The sequence below is a fragment of the Apostichopus japonicus genome, chromosome 20, assembly GCF_037975245.1.
Source record: "Apostichopus japonicus isolate 1M-3 chromosome 20, ASM3797524v1, whole genome shotgun sequence".
NCBI classification, from domain to species: Eukaryota; Metazoa; Echinodermata; class Holothuroidea; order Aspidochirotida; family Stichopodidae; genus Apostichopus; species Apostichopus japonicus.
The window spans coordinates 18,308,385-18,329,382 of record NC_092580.1 but is presented as its reverse complement, the minus strand read 5'-3'; the positions used below and the strand labels follow the sequence as shown (position 1 = coordinate 18,329,382).

The window sequence follows — 20,998 nt, the reverse complement described above, 5'->3', positions numbered from 1 at the left end:
TCTTTCAAATTATTAAGTACCATTCGACAATGGATTGCACACACATGCACCCTCATCTTGAAACTCTACAATCTTTGTGACAGGCTACAGTGAGTGGATTTGAATTTAAGCATAATTTAGTTCATTCCTGTACTACCTGTCTCCTATTTATATACTCTGATCTACTTAGCCTACAAACTGCGTTCTTGTAGCTGCCACCCCCAACCCCTGCCCTCCCGCTCCCCTCCCCCTCCCCTCCCCCTCTCCCCTCCCCCTCTCCCCTCCCCCTCTCCCCTACCTATTCCCCCTCCCAACGACCCCTCTATAAGGTCACTGCCCTCTTCATAGGACTACACAAAAATTCACTCTCTTAAATTAATTGTAAACAACAACAATTATTTGTAAACAACAATACATGTGGCTTGATCTTTGTGAAATTGCAATATTTCATTCCTCACTTTACCTGTCTCCGATACATACACACTACGATCTGTCCTAGCCTAAGAACTGGTAACATTCTTGCACTGCGCCCCCCCTCCTCCCCATGACCCTATCTAAGGTCGCGACCTCGTTCCCCTTTTTTTGCCTAAGTTTCATGCCTGGTTTTGCATTCTTGGTGGACTCTTTTGAAGTCAGGCAGAAGATTTCTTCATAAGTTTTTGCCTACTACAAATCACTGCTTTAAGTATCCCTAAATTTTCCTTGTCTTTGAATGTGTGTGTTGTTTTTTTCATCGAATACTGACAGTTTTCTCTGTTTCTTCTGTCAGTATACACATGACTTGTAAACATACCCATCTCTAATCATTATATCCATTACTATGTCCTTGTCGAACTATCCTTGCCGTAACTAGAACAGAATTAGAAAGAAAGAAAAATGAAGTAAAAAACACCCCAATATAGCCCTAGAATAACGATGGCTGGATTCCTTCCCAACATGTTTTAGGTCAGAATACACTGCTACAAAATAGTGCTTTAAGGATCGGTCTTGATGAAACTAGATTGTCTTTACCCGAAGGTAAAAGGCTTCCCGAGCGTTTGACTCATCCAACAGGTGCATTGATTTTGGGCTGGTTCTAGATCTTCAGGGCCTCTGATTAATATCCATCTTGTTCTTCATTCGTTTTTTTCTTCCCTTTTTTCTCTTTTTTTGTTTTTTCTCTCTATCTCTTCCTTTTCGGCAAAATTGACTTAGCTCACCCCAGAGATGAAGAATGTCTTCCCCCTGGTTGGTGGGAAGAAGATAACCAATTAGGTCTTGTCCGGGGTGTTTGTTCAAAGAGAGCGATTCTATGCCTTATACTCCCAGTAGTTATTATTTTGGTTGACTGAGAGACTGGTCTGGAGGTAGAAATATATAGAATCACAGTGAAATTTTCGTGAAAAGTGTTTAGGCCTGTTAGGTAATCCAAAGAGAAAGAAAAGTTAGGTAAAGATCTTAAATATCATATTTGGCTATGAAATAGGATATCATAGCAATAGTTGTAAAAAAAAAAAAATGTATATTGTAAATATATAAAAAATTGGAAAATAGAAATAGTATATGTTGAGGAGTTAAATGTTTAGAAGCCTTGCGGGGTTTGCTAATAAGAGAGTTGTTCCTGGATGTGGATTCTTTTTATTCTAAAATTGATTTATTTTAATAGAATCTTGCTCGATCTACATGGAAGGAGTAAATACTATCATTTTCCAAGTCATGATGACACATTGTTCAATATTTGCAACAGTGTTGACAAGAAATGGTTGTTAATCAAGCTGGGGGTCAAATAAGGTAGATTTTTTGTATCATGCAATGTCATAGAAGTGCACTGGCCTTTACCAAAATCTTTGGTGCAGTGTTGAAATCAGACAGTATTGAGTATTATTTTTAATGAAATAATTAATAATTAATAAAATAATTTTAATATGGGAATTAGTATTAAACTCTCTGAAAACTTGTTTAGGGAGTGGGGGTGGAGGAGGATGTGGGGGGGGGGGAAGGCAGGCATGGGGTTAACTGAATGGAATTGACAAATATGCAGGTTTAAATAGATTGCAAAGCCTATGGTCCTATCAGTTATCCTCTTGACCACAAATAAAGTGTTCGTATTATACTCTGTTCTTAACTGCTCCACCATCTATCGACTTACTTTGACTATTCTTGAAATGCTATTGATCTTGAGAGTATTACCAATAGTAAAAGATAACATAACCAAACGTGTAATTTTGTGAAGAATATTTATTTTTTACACCACATGGAAGACCATTTTCAGATGGGAAAACTGCAGATTTCCCCTTGCATGAAAATCCCATCCTTTAAATTGGCCTGGGCTCAAACCCAGGACTTCACCCCAGATGCTTGGTTTCATATAGCTACTACATGCCGAGGCTTTCATTCACTCCACAATAGCATTGTATCAATCATAGAGACAAGTGTGTATTAAGATATGTATACCCAGGTTATGAAGACAGTCTCAACACCACCTTGCTGTGGCACTTGCTTTGTCGTCAAGTTTTTTTTCTTTAACAAAGAACATCCAACAGAGTTCCATTCCTCAAAATAAGATTGTAGTCAAACTGCATGATATTCGAATGATTTCGTTTTTCCTTTTTCTTTCACCAAATGAATGTTAATGAGCAAGTAATTAACAAACTTGATCCAATCCTAATTAACATTTTGTCTCTCAGGCACCTTTTTCATTTTTTTTCTAAAAGTAAAAAGGAAAATTAAAGAATATCAGAAATTCAAAATGTTGGAGTTTAGTTCATTAGTTTGGAAATGACGGTTTACATAACGAGTCAAGTTAATAACCTAAGTGTACATTGGTACATATGTTGGCATCAAAACAGAAAATCTTTCTCAAAAATAGAAAGCTGCATGAATTGAAAATCATATTTATATTCTAATAATCTCTCTCTATTTCCATTTTTTTTGTACTTTCTTGTGGCGAAAAAAATAGAAACGAAAAAATAGCCGTCCCTTTGTGTCATATGAATCAAACTGATTTGAAAACCAAATTAGTTTCCATAATGAATATCTCTTTGGCAATGTTTGGATGCAGTTTATCATCAGTAGATTTAATTAGAAGTCCCACTAGGCTAACATCTCGAATTATATATTTTTTCATCCTTGTCAAAATTTTGAAAACATATTTACGTAAAATTGACATTTATGACAAGATTGTGTTCTTGGCATGAGTGAACTTAATCCGTGGGTGTTTACATCAAGGACCATAAATTTTGGAGATAATTAGAATCAGATCAATAAATAGAATATCAGGCCTCGTATCAACGTATTTGCTGACCATATTGCTCTGTGTTGACATTGCTATAATATTAATTCTATTCTATAATGGGTAGTTCTAAATTGCAAATTCTGGAGAGAAGTGCCTTAATATGCCAGCCTTCATGTAATAGTAGTTGGTAATTCTCTGTGTGAGAGACAATTCATCAACTTTGTATTTGATTGGGATATACAGTCTGTGGACATTAATAGTAGTAGCATATATCTTAATATTAATAACTGATGTGACAGCCATTCGATATTCTGTATGTATATTAAATACACATGACACTATTATTTCGTTCCAAGAAAATAAAGTTTGAACTTTGTCAAGAATATTTTCCTTTGATAAATGATAACTATTATATAATGTGCAGTTTGTTTTAACACAGAGGGTACAGTTTGGAAGGCAACGATCAATGAATAATTGCCATTTTGTAATACTTTTGAAAAATTCTACGTTTGAAGGAAGTTTTCTAAAAATGGGCGAAACGGCAGCAACCGCGGTGGCGATACAAGCGTTTTTCTTGATTGGGTGATCAGTGATCTTTAATTATACATGTACATCAAGAACAGGTTTCTTTCTCACACCTTAACCTGTCACACTCCTGACGGATTACTCACCCACTTGATCTGTGAAACATATTTCTCTTTGGCAAAAGAGCCACTCCATCCCTTCATTCCTTCTCCAAGTGGAAATTACTTCTCTTTTCATTTTGACATGATTCACAGAAAACACAGAGAGAGTGAGAGAGAGAGAGAGCTGGAGAAAGGGAGAGAGAAAAAAAAAATGCCCACTTCACCTGCACGAGGTGATGCAGCGTCCATTCAGAATTCGTGTCGGGCATCCAGTTATTTTATGACCCGTTAATAAAACTGCGAGAGCATATTTGGCAGTTGTATCAGCTCGGGGGCGTGTTGCGTCTCGTTTACGATACGGTGGTTCATGAACCTATCGTTACACAACCACAGGCAAATAGAGTGTGAATCACTGTTGCATATATGTATATATGTATATACAACCTACATGAGAAAACATTACATATTGTCGGTCGGAGCTCTCTCTCCGTTGAAGTAGGTTATAGGGATTGAATAGCAGACTAAGAAATATCCCCCCAGTCCACGGAGCTACGGAGACTTCAGACTGTCAGGTGGTCCGCTGATTTAGAGAATTAGAGGATAACGTGATACATGTAATTGAAGAGAGTATTCTCGAAAGGATACATTAAGAAACGGGAGATTTCTCGTCGAGAAAACATGACGATAAAAGTGACAAAAAACTTTTCACATTGCCTCCTGAAATAGTGACAAATTTAGATTGAGAGGTCTGTGTTAATCTTTTCTTTCCTAATGAGATCTTCCCGTAGACAAAGGGTTTTATTGCAACAAACAAGCGGACACTCTTGGAATGGGTGGTAATATGATCCAAGAAGAACGGGAAATGATAAGAAGCGAGAGAAAAGACAAAGGAGTAACAAAAGTGCTAGTGTAAACAAAAGAATTGGTTTTGTTGAAGATAAAAAAAAAAGGAAAAAGACTTAAAAGAACCCCACAAAGTTTTGTTGGAATCTTGATCAAATTAAGCTGTATATGAGTCACAATTTTTTTTTACGAGAGAAATCTTTTCCGATATTTGATATTACACTGAAGAAACTCAACATGTCACATCATTATTTATTCATTTCTCACTTCTTCATCAGAGAATTTCGTGAAATTGAGTGCCTTTTACACTCTTTTGAATTATTTACAAATTGTACTTGTTTGTATAGGATTGACTATAAACAAGGCCGTATCTCACCTCCCTGCTGGGAAACAAGAATATACCGTGTCGCTGATATGTATATTTTTCATGTATTGTGCGCCATTAATGGCCTTAATCTCAACATGTTTGAAGCATTCATACCAATAATATACACCTATAAATATATTAAAAAAGAAATTAAAAAAAAAGAAAGGAAAGAAAGAGAAAGAGAAAGAGAAAAAAAGAAGGCAAAAATGACGAGGTGATGCTTGAATGGAAAGTTGACAAAAACCTTGAGGCCGACAGCTTTTAAGTTGTTGTTTGGGAGTTGAAGTAAAGGCCTGGGTACACACCTTACAAGGACAGTGTAGGGTCAGTACATTGTAGATATAACATAAATACGAGTGAAATGAAAGTAACATGCGAAACGGGACACGGATATCAAAGCTAGTCGATCGTCATGAACATACATACCCTCTCACGTTTTTGTTTTCCTCCAGATTTAGCAACAACCTGTTTTTGTTTGGATGTGGTGACTCACATCATCACCTTGGAATGAAACCCAGAACGGCTCGGCTTAATGTGCTGAGTGAGCAATGCAAACACAGCGGGAAATAGTTCAGCTCGCCTTATTTTATTCCCCTTTCTGATCGGCACTCTGCATCCGTTTACCCCAAGTCAAGCTGTTTGTGGGGTCTCTCGTTACAAAGTTAAACATTTCGTACATCATTCCATCTCTAGTTCTCATTTTGCAGTTTAAGACTGATGATTGATACCCACTCTTGAAGACTTTTGGTTTCCAAGACTTGATAAGAATCAGATATGATATAAACTTGACTCTTGTTTTTGTTGTTGGTCGGTCAGGATTATTTTTTCCTTTCTCCCCTCCTCAATTGGTAGATTACTTGATATAAGCCATTACATCATGAATAGTACTTCCCCTTATCTCAGTCATAAAGTTGCTCATTTCCATAAAAAGTTCAGTAAGTGTCAAGATGCAGACAGGATTATTTAAAAATGATCGGGCAATCGTCTGGATGATCGCCTGCCTCGTTGAGAAGATGAGACCGGCGTCTCGAATTTCCTCTTCTTCTCTTTGTTACTCTTGACCCCGCGAGTACTTTCCCCAGCGAGCATTTTTTTTTACGTAAGACGAGTAGGAACCGTCAGAAGAGATGAATGGGTCTAAGAAATAAATCTGAAAGCAAGAGCAATGGGCCTAAGTTTCCCTCTTCCCTTCAGAATGTTTCAGTGCATTAACGCGTGGAACTCGAGCGCATGGGGGGGGGGGGAGGGGGGGGGGAATTTTCGCTTTGGTTCTCATTCGAAACTTGATGACTAGCATTATTTTTTGTTGCCATGATAAAAAAAAACTATAGAATGTGTATATTGATGAATGATAGTGGGAGCTTCCTTCGAGGAAACTGAATATTGTCAACGTTATTTGTGAGTCAACTGATAAAGATTTATTATAACTTGTAAAGGTGACCACCCCAAAACACGAACAAAGGAAGAAAGTCTATATTTTCATATTTTGGTAGTATTGTAAATGTCAGTTATTTTCTATCATAAGAATAATGAACCTAATTCACTTACATACAAAAATGTTACACTCTGTTCTATAAATAAGTCATGAGACTGAATATTTCTCATTATTACTGCTTCAGTCTGTTTTACAATTTTATAGAATAATAGCAACACGGTAATTATTATCTATTCCAAAGCTTAAATCCTTGTAACTTGTGGTTTGCACCATTCCCATTTGTTATTAAGTCTAATTTCTAGTTGCTCCATTAACCCCCCCACCCCTCCCTCCCCCCAATATTTTTTCTCCAAGAAACACTTTTTTAGGCTTAGTTTTGACATTAAAATTTGCATGTATTATTTTCCCTTTTACAATTGAACATGTAACAGAATTCACATCAATATCCCTATATGATGTGTGTCATTGCCCTGCTCTCTTTATTTCTTTACCCTGGATTCTGAATATATTTCGCTTCAGTGCTTACCGCTCCCTTCTATGATATACTAGGCCATGGTCATCATCATAGCAGAAAAATGAAACAAGACATAAAACTGAAAACAACTTCACCTGTTCATGCCTACTCGATGCCATACACACCTTATGATCATGCCATAGTGCCATATTACAACACATCATTGAAATGAGCATGTAGGGAAATTACAACTGCATTGTAGTACCTGATCATGAGGTTTCTATCTCTCTCTCCTTCCCATTCATAAAACTGTTTCCCCCCTATTGTGTAATGTGTTAGTCCAACTAACTCTTAAAGCTTCTGATTGGTCCATGGATGGTTACTTGACTGTGACAGTGCTATGAATATGCATTATCTGTATCTTTGGTAGCTCACTGTACACTGTACGTGTCATTGTGGAAAAGACTCTGTGAAAGGCTTGATAGGGAGTGCATTTTTAGACAGTTTGTGTGATATTTGAAGACTTTCATTCTGCTTTGCCTTTCATCTGTTTACGTTATCTTTTGGGGGAAAAAATTTAAAGAAAAGAATAAAAAAATATCTGGCTGGAGGAAGCAATAATTGGTATCATCAATTTTAAAAGGTTGTTTCAAATTAAATAGATAGCCACTCTTGGGTGAGATTATGACATCTTAGTGCTTTCAAAATTGCCTCTATTGCATGTATCATTTTTCCAAAATTTGGGTCTTTATGTGGTCACAAAAACAAGAAGGCAAAAAAAAAAATTCACAGAGTAAGTTTGAGTGCAACCTGTGGTTTCATTTTTTTATGGTCCTTGAGAAATGGTCTCATTGCTGGATATAGTCTGGATATCCTATTGGAAATAAGTCAGTTTGATCTCCTTCCGATTATTAAAACAAATGAATTCCGTTTGATGATCCGGAAACTGTTGCCATTATGGAGGGCGGACACGTACTGAGTGAGCTCGGAAATGGTCGAGGACTTAATTTAACGATGGATTTCATCATTCAAAATGTAAGTTTGTCTCTCTATCTTGATGAAGTTTTAGGCTGTTAACATGGCTAGAAGTTAATGTTGTTATTTTGCTGGTAATTGGTATGTAGAGTAGTATATATGTGTTTCATGTTTGCTTGTATCAGCTGTCAGCTGGCTTCATTATGGTCTCGGGGGATTTGTGAGTTGAATTCAGAAAGATTAATCTTCACTGTCATATCAGACTGCCAAAGAGCAATTTGTGAATTTGTTTTGTATTTTTCTTCTCATTTTCTTATTTTGTGAATTTGTATTTATAACAGTGCTGTTAAATGAAAGATTGGCAGAAGGACTTGGAGGATTATTATAAGTGGTGGCTTGGGGGGGAGGGGGTGGGGAGGGGTATGATTGGTGGAAGGTAGCAGTAGTTATGGGGGTTAGCTGCAATTTTTTTCTAGTTCTCTACACTGCTGGAAATCTAGCAGTTGTTTAAATATAAATTTTAATACTTTTCAAACTGATCAACATGTTGCCAAGATTTCTGTCAAATGATGCATTTATTTCAAATATCCAAACCAACCTTGCTTGGACAACTAAATCAGTAGAGTTTTTTTTTTAGAATGCCTTAATTTATCTCTGAGACTTATGATCACAATGATTCTAAAGTTTAGGATGTATGTATCAAATGTTTCATGCTTCATCCTTAGATTTCTAGGAGAAATTTACTGTGGTGCCCATGCACACACCCAGTGGTCAAATTTACAATTGACTTATTAATGACAGAGAAAGCATTTTTGGATAACAAAATGGCTTCTGTGATATATATAGCAGGTTAAAGCAGCTGTTAGTGTTTGGTCTGCAAGTTCACGAATTTGCTATGTAGTATTACTCAATAATAACTTGATACTTGATCAAATTATTAATAAAGAAATTACTCATGATTCCATTCCATATTCCATCTCCCAGATACATAAATTTTGTAGTTATCTGTATCGAGCAAATGTTAATATTTCAGACCTATTTACTTTATTTTTACACCAATAGCTGTGCTGAAAGTTGATTATTACAGCTAATAAATTCCAATATTTTTTTAGGATGTGATATTTGGAAGAAAAAGTATGATCAATCTCCTGCCAGAATGCTGCTTTAAGTTCTGTCGAAATATATTTCAATTAGAGAAGAAGAATAGTGGAATTTCTTTTATTCGGTCATTTCTGGGAGGAATTGTTTGAGCTATTAATGTAAACAAATTTGTGACATTTTGAAAGATACCGACAGGATTTCCAGCCAAAAGTTAATGTCGTGACTAGTTTGAGATGAGCATGTACGAAATCTGTCAATCTTCAATGTAGGTGCTTGGGAAAAAGGGAAACTGGATGGAATGGAACAAAGTAAGGGAAAGAAAAGTGACAAGTGTCCATAATATAAAGACATAGGTCTGCTTAGCCGCAGGCATAATTCCTATCCACATTTGGACCCTCACCGAGGCAAATTTTACTTTAAATAAAGAGAAACGGAAATAAAAAAAATATCCTATGCAACAACTTGTATTGAATTAAATGCCTGACATATAAGGCTGTCAAATTTTGAAAAGATTTCAAGGCAAATCAGCTATATGCCATGGCATTCATGTGTAAAGAAATTACTGCTTAGGGTCTGTTATGTGTCATACCAGTAGTATTAATCAAGAAGTGAAATCCCTTTCCCATCACACAGATCTGTTAGTGAATGGCCTTCACACTTCTTGGTTTTCTTGCATATTGCATACATCTAGAATTTGAGTCATTTGTGATCTTTGTTTCTACCTTTTTCTTGTTTTTTTTTTGGTCACAGAATTCTGCTGGCAGATGAGTCAAGGTCATTAGAAAAAAAACAAGAGAGGAAAATAAAAAACTGTTGCAGCTAGGTCTTGACAGTTGTATAGATACTTGTTTAGAGGTTAAAATCTAAATTTTATAAGGAAAATGTGGAATCGATTAAGGGGAGGAGCTACGACAACAAATGACCTGTCTGTGTTATTACTGTCATATTCTGTACATTTCACGAAAGAAAGCCAGAATGTGAACTATTTTATTACGAGAGCTTATATGACATATGTCCTTTCTTTAATGAATATAATTAGGTGCAAATTTAGGGAGTAAATTGCAGCTCACTGTGCATGAAAAGTAGATCATGTCAAGATAGTGGAGCGTGGTACTTAGTTTCCATATATAAGCACTGCAACTAATACTGTATGTATGTTGTACATATTTCTCTTTGATACAAGGGGGTATAGGCCTTCACCATAGCACTTTTCAAAGTGAGATAACAAATTTCATTCAAATGCATTTAGTTATAGTAAACAAGATCTTCATAAATATTGATTTTACATTCAATTGCTCTCTTTCCCTTCCTCTCCCCTCCCCCTCCCTCTCCCCCTCCCATTAAGTTTCTCTCCTTGGTGGCATGTTTAAGCAATGAAGGCCAGTTTCCTTGGCCCTCTGGATAACTGGTCTTCCTTCTGGTCATTCAAGAGTGCTAATTAACCGACATTTCTCCGTACGTACGTACCAGGTACATATTGTGAATAAGTACTTGACAAAGTCTATTAGAGGCACAGAGTGGCTAATTGACTTAGTTCATTACATGGTCAAAGTACTACGTACACATGTCAATCATTTCAACCTTGAAGGTTATGTGTGTCAGGTATGCTTTAATTTAGCAACTTGGAGATCAAGCCCTTCAATATAGTAGCAGCCAATTTGTCCAGTGTAAAGGTTCCTTGTCGACCTTCAACAACAATTCGAGAAAAATTTGACGGTGTCTTAGTTATATGGCATGAGTACGGTAACGATTAACAAAGTTAATTGCTTTCTGTATGGATTTTCCTTTGTAACCTTTACATTGATTGCATATGGATTAATTAACATACAGAAACACCATTGATACATCAATCTGTATACGTACAACACATACAGTGTAAGAGAATTTTGAAATACATATAGATACGTTCGTTGCTTTTGATATTTTCATCAAACATCGGCCAGTGTCTTTATCCTTAAAGTCTTGTCTCGGTGTCTGCCCTTTGTCTTTCCACTCACATCCATTAATTTCAGCTCCGAGATGCTTTATTGTCTTATATGATAGCCATTTACTTGATTAACAAGTGGTCGTAGGAATGCAGAAGTGTCTCGTAACTCCACATCAAATGTTTCAGATTTACAACATCGGTGCCTTTCTTGTTTGTAACCGCTGAGAGTTAATGAACTCCATTAAAGGACTCGGTTGTTATTTTAAACCTCGATTCTGGTTTTATTGTGATAGATATCGCTGTTGTTGTTATTACAATGATAAACCTTTTATGAACGATATTTGCCACCAGACGAGGTTGAAGCGCAGCACATCAAAGACATATTTTTGTCTATGCCCTTCCTATAGGCTCTTGTAGCCAACGAGACAAAATTTGCTAAGTATATATCATATACATTGAAATGGGTTTCAACATTGCATTGTTACTTTTGGTAAAGTTATCCTCACAGAACTCTGTCATTTTTCGAATTGTAGCATGTTTTATGTCTACTGTAGCATAATGCCATGGTGAGGGTCAGTGGTGGGGGTCACTGGGTGAGGTGGATGGGTGAGGATGGATGGGTGAGGATGGATGGATGGGTAAGGATGGATGAATAAAAATAGATGGATGGTTGTGGGTGGATGGGTGAGGATGGATGGGTGAGGATGGGTGATGATGGATGGGTGAAAGAGGATGGGTGAGGGTGGATGGATGAGGGTGGATGGGTGAGGATGGATGGGTGAGGATGGATGGGTGAGGATGGATGGGTGAGGATGGATGGGTGAGGATGGATGGGTGAGGATGGATGGGTGAGGATGGATGAGTAAAAATAGATGGATGGTTGTGGGTGGATGGGTGAGGATGGATGGGTGAGGGTGGATGGGTGATGATGGATGGGTGAAAAAGGATGGGTGAGGGTGGATGGATGAGGGTGGATGGATGAGGGTGGATGGATGAGGGTGGATGGTTGGGTGAGTGTTGTAGAAATATATCCTCTAAGAGTGCTTGTTCTGTAAGACTGACTTGATCCTCAACTGTTGTACAGTACAAGGGTGAGGGTCAGTGGTGGGTCTCGGTGGGTGAGGTTGTGGATGAGTGGGAGAATTCATATATTAACTCTGGAGTGCTTGTTCTGTTAGACTTTGCCTTTATCATCATAACTGATGTACAGTACAAGACCCACATTCTGCAATCTGCATTGGAAATTCTTGGGTACAGTCTATATTCCATCTACAGTACGATAATACCTGAAGACCTAATGTAAGGTGGAATTTACATACTCAGGTTTTCAATCTTGTTTTTTTTAGAACATCATGTTAAAATATACCGTTATGGAGTTATTAATTCACTTACAACAATATTTGCAATCGTAATGTCTCGAAATTGGATGCACATCAAGTAGCATGTTATTTAATCTATTAATGAGCTCTCTGAGGTGCATTTTCACACAGTTGTTATTATGAAGACAGCGTTTTTGTGACATATTCACTTGCTGTCATTTCGTGCCTGTGTAATTTAATTTTCCAAGTATCTCTATCGCTTTCCTGCTATCGATTATGTTTCATCTCGGTGGTATAATGATGATTTTTCCGAGATACTGTACGTGCAGAGGAAAATGGAAATAGATGTCTTATTCCCTTGTAGTTGACAAGCAACCTTGAGCAATCATTTCTAAATTGCGGTTTGGTGCTTAGAAAAGCATACAAATTCACAAGTTTTGTTTGTTTGTTATTTTTCAATCTTGAAGAGATAGTGCTAGGATACGTATGTCACAAGAAAAGTGACAAGTTGGTCCTTGAGTTGATTTGAAAAGTTTCTTCCCTTCTAGATTTAAACTTTTACATTCATTGTCCTGTCAAGTGGTGCTGCTACATACTGAAAGACTTTATCAAGTGCCACTATTTACTTTGCTCCTCGTTTACCTGTCTCCTCACCACCTCAGCACTTTCAACCTAGTGTGTCCCGATGTGTTAGTATACCCGGTACAGTTAGAGATTATAATGCAACTGACTAACGTTTTGTCACAAGGTATTATAAGAAAAACAATAACAAGAGCGTACAGAGGGAGTGGGTGTGGTTGGATGGGGTGTGGTTGGATGGGTGTGGTTGGACGGGTGTGCTTGGACTGTGTGCTTGGACGGTGTGCTATGGCATGAGTGGTTGGGTTTACACAGATTCCTGAGATCAGCCAGTTTTCCAATATTAAAAAAAAAATCTTAGTTTTTAGTGTTAGGACTATATGTTAGCTCCACAAGATAATGCAAGCTAGAACATGCTTGTAGCACTTCTTTCCTTAATTCACACAACCATTAAAAACCAACTTCATCATTTGGAGTATATTGGGAGGAAGGTCTGTATATATTGATCAGTACACAGGACATGATGTTGTGTGTAGTAAATGGAGATCTGTATTACTGCTTTATGGAAAACATATTATTCCAAGTGACGATCCTAATTTACTAGTTTTTTTTAGCTATTCCATTAATAATTATGTAAATTATTAAAAAGAGGGTCAGAAAGGAAAGTTTAGAGAATTATCAGCTCTAGAGCTGTATATATTCTGTATATTTAATACTTGTTTTACAAATCAATCTCTCCAAAACTGGCCCCAAATCTGGCCAGCCAAGTAATTTGGTTATCCAAGTGCACACATGCAGTCCTGTAATGAAATTATGAATGCAAACAATTTGTCTTCTAGCTGTGGCTTAAGGGCTTGTGGTTTCAAGTTCACTACACAAAATGCAGTTTGATTGTGGTGGTACCCGCCCATTTTCTGGTGGTTTTGCTGTCTTTTCCTTCTCAGCTCTTTCATTATACATATACTTTAATAGTGATTCATTTAATCTGGGACCTGTGGTGGTTTGTCAACCATTATGAGCAATTACCATCGGGCCATTCACCTTTATCTGCATATTCCGTACAAGGTTGTAGCTACAGTAGGACAGATTAACAGGATGGCTCTCTGTGTTATCCTCCATGTACGTTATGCAAGTCAAAGGTCAATTTCAGATTAAGTGGACAACTATTAAGGCCTTTTTAAGGGTCATATATGTGTTGGTGCCAGAATTTGTGTCCCACAAATTAATGTAATGGTCTAGCTTTTCAATTAGAAAAAAAAATTCTTTTGTCCATCTATGTTTCGCACATGTATGCAATTTGTAAGACTATCTTCATAATTGTACTCTTTGGAAAGAAATTATTGATGGATTGCCTTGTAGAACATATTCCAACGTTCTAATATATTGTGTGCTTGTACATACATGTACCCTTTGCGCATTTTACACTAATTACTGTACCACCCTGCTGTATTCTGCTTGAATATGACTCAATAAAAGCAGAAACTAGGTCGCACAATTTAAAAGCAATGACAAAAGTATTTAAAAGTTGCTTTCAAAACCCAATCAATCCGCTGTGCATACAAAAAAAAACATGCTAGGTCCATTGTTAAGTAAGTTTTCCTATGCAAAGGCATGCTGCAACCTTGCCAATTATAATCGGAATAAATTTTTTTGATCAATAGTTCAGCTGCCTCAATACATCTTCTCACTTTGCAGTTTTTAACTCTTTTGTCATACATACAGAGTTAAATGACCTTACAGTATAGTACATGTATATGTATGTATGTGTCAGGTAAACAGTGAGGGTCACAACCACCCAACAAAAAAAGTGCAAATTTGAAAAGGTGAAAAATTTCTTTATAACTTTGCATGTAATGGATATTGCTATATAGATGGAGGTAGCTATACAAAAGATGAATTATTGGAAATGTAGCGGTATTGCACTGATATATTAGTTATATCTTTTGACAGAGGGAGAAAGAGAGATTGCGCTAGTGAGAGAAATAAAGAGATAGGATTGAAGTGATAATAATAGTAGGGCATTAGAAAAATATCTGTGTATCAGTTAGACCATGCATAGAACTAATATGTAAAGCTATATAGTTGAGCAACAACAAACAGGAAACAATTTTTATCTCATCCAAACTTTGAGGCTCAAAATAGTGAAATCATTGTGTGCAGACTTTGTCACGACTTCCCTGAAAGTTGAATTTTTTTTTTAAATATTGAAATTCTTTTGAGAGAGAGAGGGAGGGAGAGATTGCGCTAGTGAGAGAAATAAAGAAACAGACTTGAAGTGAGAAGATATAGGGAATAATAGTAGGGCAAATATCGATGAATAATCTTAATTACGTGAGCAAGATAGATTACTTAACACTAATGAGGTCAGAATCTCAAATTCCAAACCAAACCCATCTCGTCAAACAGTTCAATCTTCAACAGTATATATGTGTGCATTGCTGCATTTTGGCTGACATTATAATGTGATCCTGCATCACATTACTGGAACACTTCTCACCCTATATACACTATTAACATTCGATCGTTTTAGCACCCAATTATCCACGCCTCAGCATGCTAAAATATCCCAAGGAAATAAGTGTTTGTGAAGGATATGTGCGAAGGAAATTAACTCCTTTCACAGCAGTGCATCTTCCTTCAGCTGTATAACACTCACATTTATGTCATATTAAAGCGATAAATTAGCGACGGTGATTGAAACTATGAGCTGATCTGTTTTAAGATGCTTGACCCATATATTTGCTAATTCATATTCTTGCCACATTTCTGAAACAAAGGTTCTGTAAGAATTGGCTCTTCTTTGACTTGAAAAAAATTAACTCGGGCAAATTTATCGACAAATGCGGTGGACTAAAAACCAAGATTAAACACCTCGGTCAAGTCGAGTTCTAGATTTCATAAGAAGAGTACATACCACAACTCGCTCTGTATTTATTATTCGTGTCTTTGCTGCTTATTAACCCTTGAAGTGTGTCTTGCTATTTAAACCTAACATTTTGAGAATGGCACGGTTTACCTCGCTCGCTCTCTCTATCTCTTTTGTGGTTTCTTTTCAAGCTTGCTGTGTTTCCCTCACTCGTGAGCAGAATACGGTGTTCAGAGATTGCATATTAACATCCGCTGTTGGATTTCTTTAATTTCAGACTCATGGGACCATAAGATTGCAGATTTATGTTCTGGAAAATGTTTTTAGTCTGGGAATAAATGTTCGTTATTAGGTTTGGCTAATATTTTTTATGGAAACAAAATCTGCTGTTGATGGCATCCAGGCATACACTTCAAAGATGAGAAGAAGTCGACCATTGGGTGGGATGTCTGATTTTTCTTTTTCGATTTTTTGGGTTTCTTTTCTTTCCTTCTTCATCTTGATATCCATGATATTTGATGTCGATGCAGAAAGGAAAAAAATGATCAAAATAAAAGGAAAGGCTGCGCATGGCTGGGTCTGATAATAAGTGCTAAAGGTCTAACCAGAGGATGAAATTGATCGGGGTCCGAGAGGGGGAAACGTGTATCTAGTACTGCAGATGCGAGCACTCCTGAGGTTTGGCTCTGTGTTTTAACTGTATCTATATCTATGTTGTTAATGGGAAGGAGTGCATACAGTGCGAGCTGAAAGGACAAAGTTGATGGTTGGAAGCTAAGTTAAGTTCTAGTCGATATGCACAAGCCACCAGCTTACAGGAAATTGGGAGCTGGGGTGGGGAGGGGGGGGGTTGGTTTATACTTAAAATAAAAAGTCAAGTTTAGGAACATATTTTGCTACAGGTAGTAAAATTTGTAACCCCTTAGCACAAGTATTATCCATAGAAAGAGGTGAAGCAATTGGCCTACTTCTTTTGCTAGCTTTAAATGTGTGTCAGATTTTATATTTATTGCACAAATAGATGCATATATATAAACCAGGAAAAGTATATGTGCCCTTTCTGAGGTCTTAATTATGTTGGCTGTAAAAGGCTGCTACTTCATTGGTGCTTGGAGTAAAATATTAATTTGAGAAAATAATATGATCATGGGTGTTTTTTCTGTCCACCATAAGTCAAACTAATAATAATGAACGGTTAATGGGCACCTCCGGAGACTTCTAAAAGCATCTCGAGACCTCTTTTGGCCAAAACAATTCTCCTCTGTATGATTCATAAGCTGCGATATGCAACTCATTTTTTCAGACGACAAACGTCGATACCTCTACCGGTCCTCCGTTGGTCGTGTTATATACTTCTCCGGTTGAACTAATGGCCGGTCATAGTGTATATGACTAATCAAGTACGAATGGTTCGTAACGAAACAACAGAACAGAAAAAACCTACCTATACTCTCTGATCGCATGACATCCATAGATACATGCTGAGCTGCACCTTTCCTAGAATTGAGTTGCCCCTCAAAATTGGTCCTATTAAGAGCATTGCAGTACTGTGCCGCCCCTGCTACAATTCTGACGACCATTATTAAGACATTTTTTTCTGTTCCTGTTACTAAATAGTGATTAGGTTTACACTTACTCCTCAAATTACCAAACATAAGTGGGTGTGATGGATGGTCTCATTGCAAGATATAGCTTGCAATTTTACATTGTTAACTGTAATAAATGGAAGTTTAGGAAGAGGACGTGGAAAGGTAATTACTATACAGAGCCAGCTCCACGGGACTTGAAAATATCCTCCATCGGGGGGGGGGGGGGGGCTGTAATAGTTTCGTCATGATCAGATGAGAAAAATATGTGAAACGTTACAATATGACTGGAATTATGCTGGTAGTGGTGTTGACATGCTACCATGCACCCACAGTTAGCTAATAGTGATATTATAGTGTGTCTGTGTACATATGTATTTAGCCTGTATTCTCCTATAATTATACTGGGGAACTGGGATGGTTGTGAATATCATATTGTACTACAAAGGGTCTGATTTTATGAAAATGCTGGCACTGACACTGAACATTTTCAAAAACGATACCAACCGGCTGAAAATTGATAAGGCACTTTAGGTTATTTAAATGATGCTTTGAAAATTGATTAGGCACCTTAACTTTAAATGATGCTTTGACTGTGATTCTGGCGAAAAGATGGATGGTAACGAAATTAACCAACTTATTTAAGGATTTAGATGCGCCCATGATATTTATACCTGGGCACTTGTTGGCACTAGACCGGAAGGAACCTGTCAGTCTCTGCGTAGTTTTAAGGTGTATAATATTACCAAAATAGTTGTAACAGATAGCTTTTAAAGGCGGAGAGTTAGAGCAAAGTCGAGCAGTTGTGTGAAGACAGGTAAGCTGCCTATAAATTAGGAAAGCTTCAACATGTTTAAATGTTTATAAATCATCAACATAGCTAGGATATCTGCAGTCAAAATAGATTTAAAGAATTATCATGTACGTCTACATTTCAATTCTGTGGCCAAAACCTGATGTTTCATTTCCCTTGCTATATATCGCTGATATGTCATTCCGCTGTCTTGCATCAAATTATGTAATCGTCACTATACGGTAACATATGCTGTGCAACATCAACTTTCTATGAATGGATAGTATCTCCATGGAAGTTATATAGACGTCTATTTCATTAATATTTTATGGGTAACGTTTGAATGGGAATTGAACTACACATTCATAAATAATTCAGCATTAAGCGAACACTATCCGCGTATCATATTTATTATCTCATGTATCTGTTACTTGAATTGGCAAGTTAAATATTAATTGCAAAAGATACCGTAGCTCGGGCTGCTTTACTGAAAATCTCGAGATCTGAATCGATCAGGATTAAATTTCTACTTTTAGATCCTAATCGAATCCTTTCAGATTAAACAAAAAGTTTAATTGAACGATGTTGCTATAGGAACAAAGCTGTCATTCTATTTGCAAGCAAATCCTCAAGATAAAAGTTATGCTCCAATTACCTGAATTTGTAGGGTACAAAATATATCTATGAACCAACAACTCTTGACTAGAGCCATTTTGACACACAAATTCATGTTGATGGCTCATATGTCTGAGTAGGTTTAAGTTGATAGCAAGACGTTTGTACTTAAGTATGCACATGGTTAGTAGAATAGGAAATTGAAGCTTTAAAAGCAAGTGATAGGCTGTAATTTGCAAAGCATGTTAGTTCTACACATGTCACACGCAAATAAACACTTTTGGTCACAATATATGTATTTTTTAAATCTTGTGAAGGTGTCTGTTCCTTTACTAGGTAAAGACTAGGCCTACAAGAGTGGGTGGGGAGGGGGAGGGTGGAGGGTGGGGGAGAGGAGCCTGCAGATGGAAAATATTACCTTTGAAGTGTGATCATTGCCATGATTTGCTTTCCCTCCAGTTTTGCTGGCAGCTTTTCCAATTTCCTCAACCTCTTCCTTTCATGCACACCACGCTCTTTAGATTTCTGATAGTGGTGTCACATATAAACCACTCTAAAAAGTTTTTACTTCAAGATTCGCCTTTTACATTTAAACGTTACAAATTTTTCAGTTTGCGTTAATGTTTAATCTTGAAACATGGAATATTTGGCAGAGCTTGTTAATACCATGTGTGCATATTTCATTAGATCTGCAAACATGTTTCGCATGTGGATATTTTGTGTGCAGACCAATAAAAAAAAGAAAAAAAAACAAGATAGCTAAGCAATTAGTAATTATGTTAAAAACTAGTTCTATGGGGATTGGGAGAGGGGGGGGGGGGTGGAAGTAAGGGTGGGATGAGTCAAAATAAGGAAAACCAGACTGACCAGACCTACAATTGAAATTGACAACATATACTGTTATGTTTTGAAGTGATTTCAATTTTTATCGTCTACAGTTGTCCCACCTTTATTAATTTTACATAACTCTACATGAAGAAATTTACGTCATATTTGAAGGCTTGAACTGTGGGTATGTACATAATTTAAATATTTACTTCACTCCTCACTTACCTGTCTCCCCACAACCTTAGCACTCTCGTTCTACCATGCCTTATATATATATATATATATATATAGGAATAACGGAAAAACTGTTAAACAACTATGCTGCATTTAGAGAAAGGCTGGATCTCGAATGAGATACAATAATTGAATTAGGTAAGTGATTGGAAGTAAAACAGCCAATGTTTGGTTTTTGCAGAGCTTTCGAGCAAAACTAGCTCTTCTTCAGTGCATGATCACCGAAAGTATATATATATATATATATATATACATACATACATACATACATATATACTGACATGTCTTATTTTTAACCAGCATACTACCCTCTCTCCCCTCCCCCAATCCCTTGGATATGGCCTCACTAAAAAGAAAACACAAAAGAAGCAGAACACATATCTCTTACAAGCGTAGGACAGCTAGAAAACTCAATTTCACATAAAACAAGCTAAAATGAGCAGTCATCTCGAACCAGACCCACATTTTAAAAGCATGTTGCTTCCAGCACACGTTTGCATCAATCTTACATCGGTAAAAAAAGGACTAATGATGGTAATTTGACCCAATTTCATTACAGTAGTCATAGAAAAATAACATGCCGCCTCATTTCAAATATCCCTGTAAGAGGAAAATAAGCGTCGTCTTCTCATTCATACCGAACCAAAAAAAAAAAAAAAAAAAAAAAACCCTTCTTTTTTATCATCATAAACAATTCAGGTAGACCTTAATTTGCATATGTCGTACGAAATGCTTTGCTGAGTAACCCCTTTTTTCTGGGCTAACGGTATAAGTGGAACGTGTTGAGGTGTGATGTGTCTTGCCGCAGGGTATTGACTGAACTGGCATGCCTCTCGTATCATGATTAATTGTGCTCTTTGCCCAAAAAAGAAAAAAAAAATTTGTCAGATGATTTGCTTCTTTCATTTTTTAACAGACCTAAAAATAATTGACTTGAACATCATATGTATAGCAAGCTATAGGCCACACACCTAGAGCTAAAATTTGGTGGAAGTAAGTTCATCATGCGGGTAACAGGTGAACATTTCTGGACATGAGTTATAAAAAAACTTACTTGTTAGATAGACCTCAAATAATTTTTTTTGCGGGGAGAGGATGGCATGTCTTGGTTTCCAAGGTTACTGAATTAGTGATGCAGGTATACAGAGTAGTTAAATTCAGTAAATTTGCCACTAAGGTGTGGCCATATATGGAGATATTGAAAGGTCCTGGTACAAGCTGATTATCCAGATTCAAACAACTTTTCGGCTTAAATAT

At 36.9% G+C, this 20,998-nt stretch overlaps 1 protein-coding gene across 5 annotated transcripts in view; it reads left to right on the top strand.

Moving 5' to 3' along the window:
- LOC139961695 (E3 ubiquitin-protein ligase PDZRN3-like) overlaps window positions 1-20,998 on the top strand; it is a 139,594-nt gene that overhangs the window by 54,213 nt on the left and 64,383 nt on the right. The window contains exon 1 of one of the 5 annotated variants that reach the window (XM_071961100.1): window positions 7,362-7,953. The exons of the other annotated variants lie outside the window; for them this stretch is intronic. Coding sequence (XP_071817201.1) covers window positions 7,876-7,953 — 78 coding nt within the window. The 5' untranslated portion in view covers window positions 7,362-7,875. Of the gene's footprint in view, window positions 1-7,361; window positions 7,954-20,998 lie in introns of those variants that run through there. 5 annotated transcript variants of the gene reach the window in all.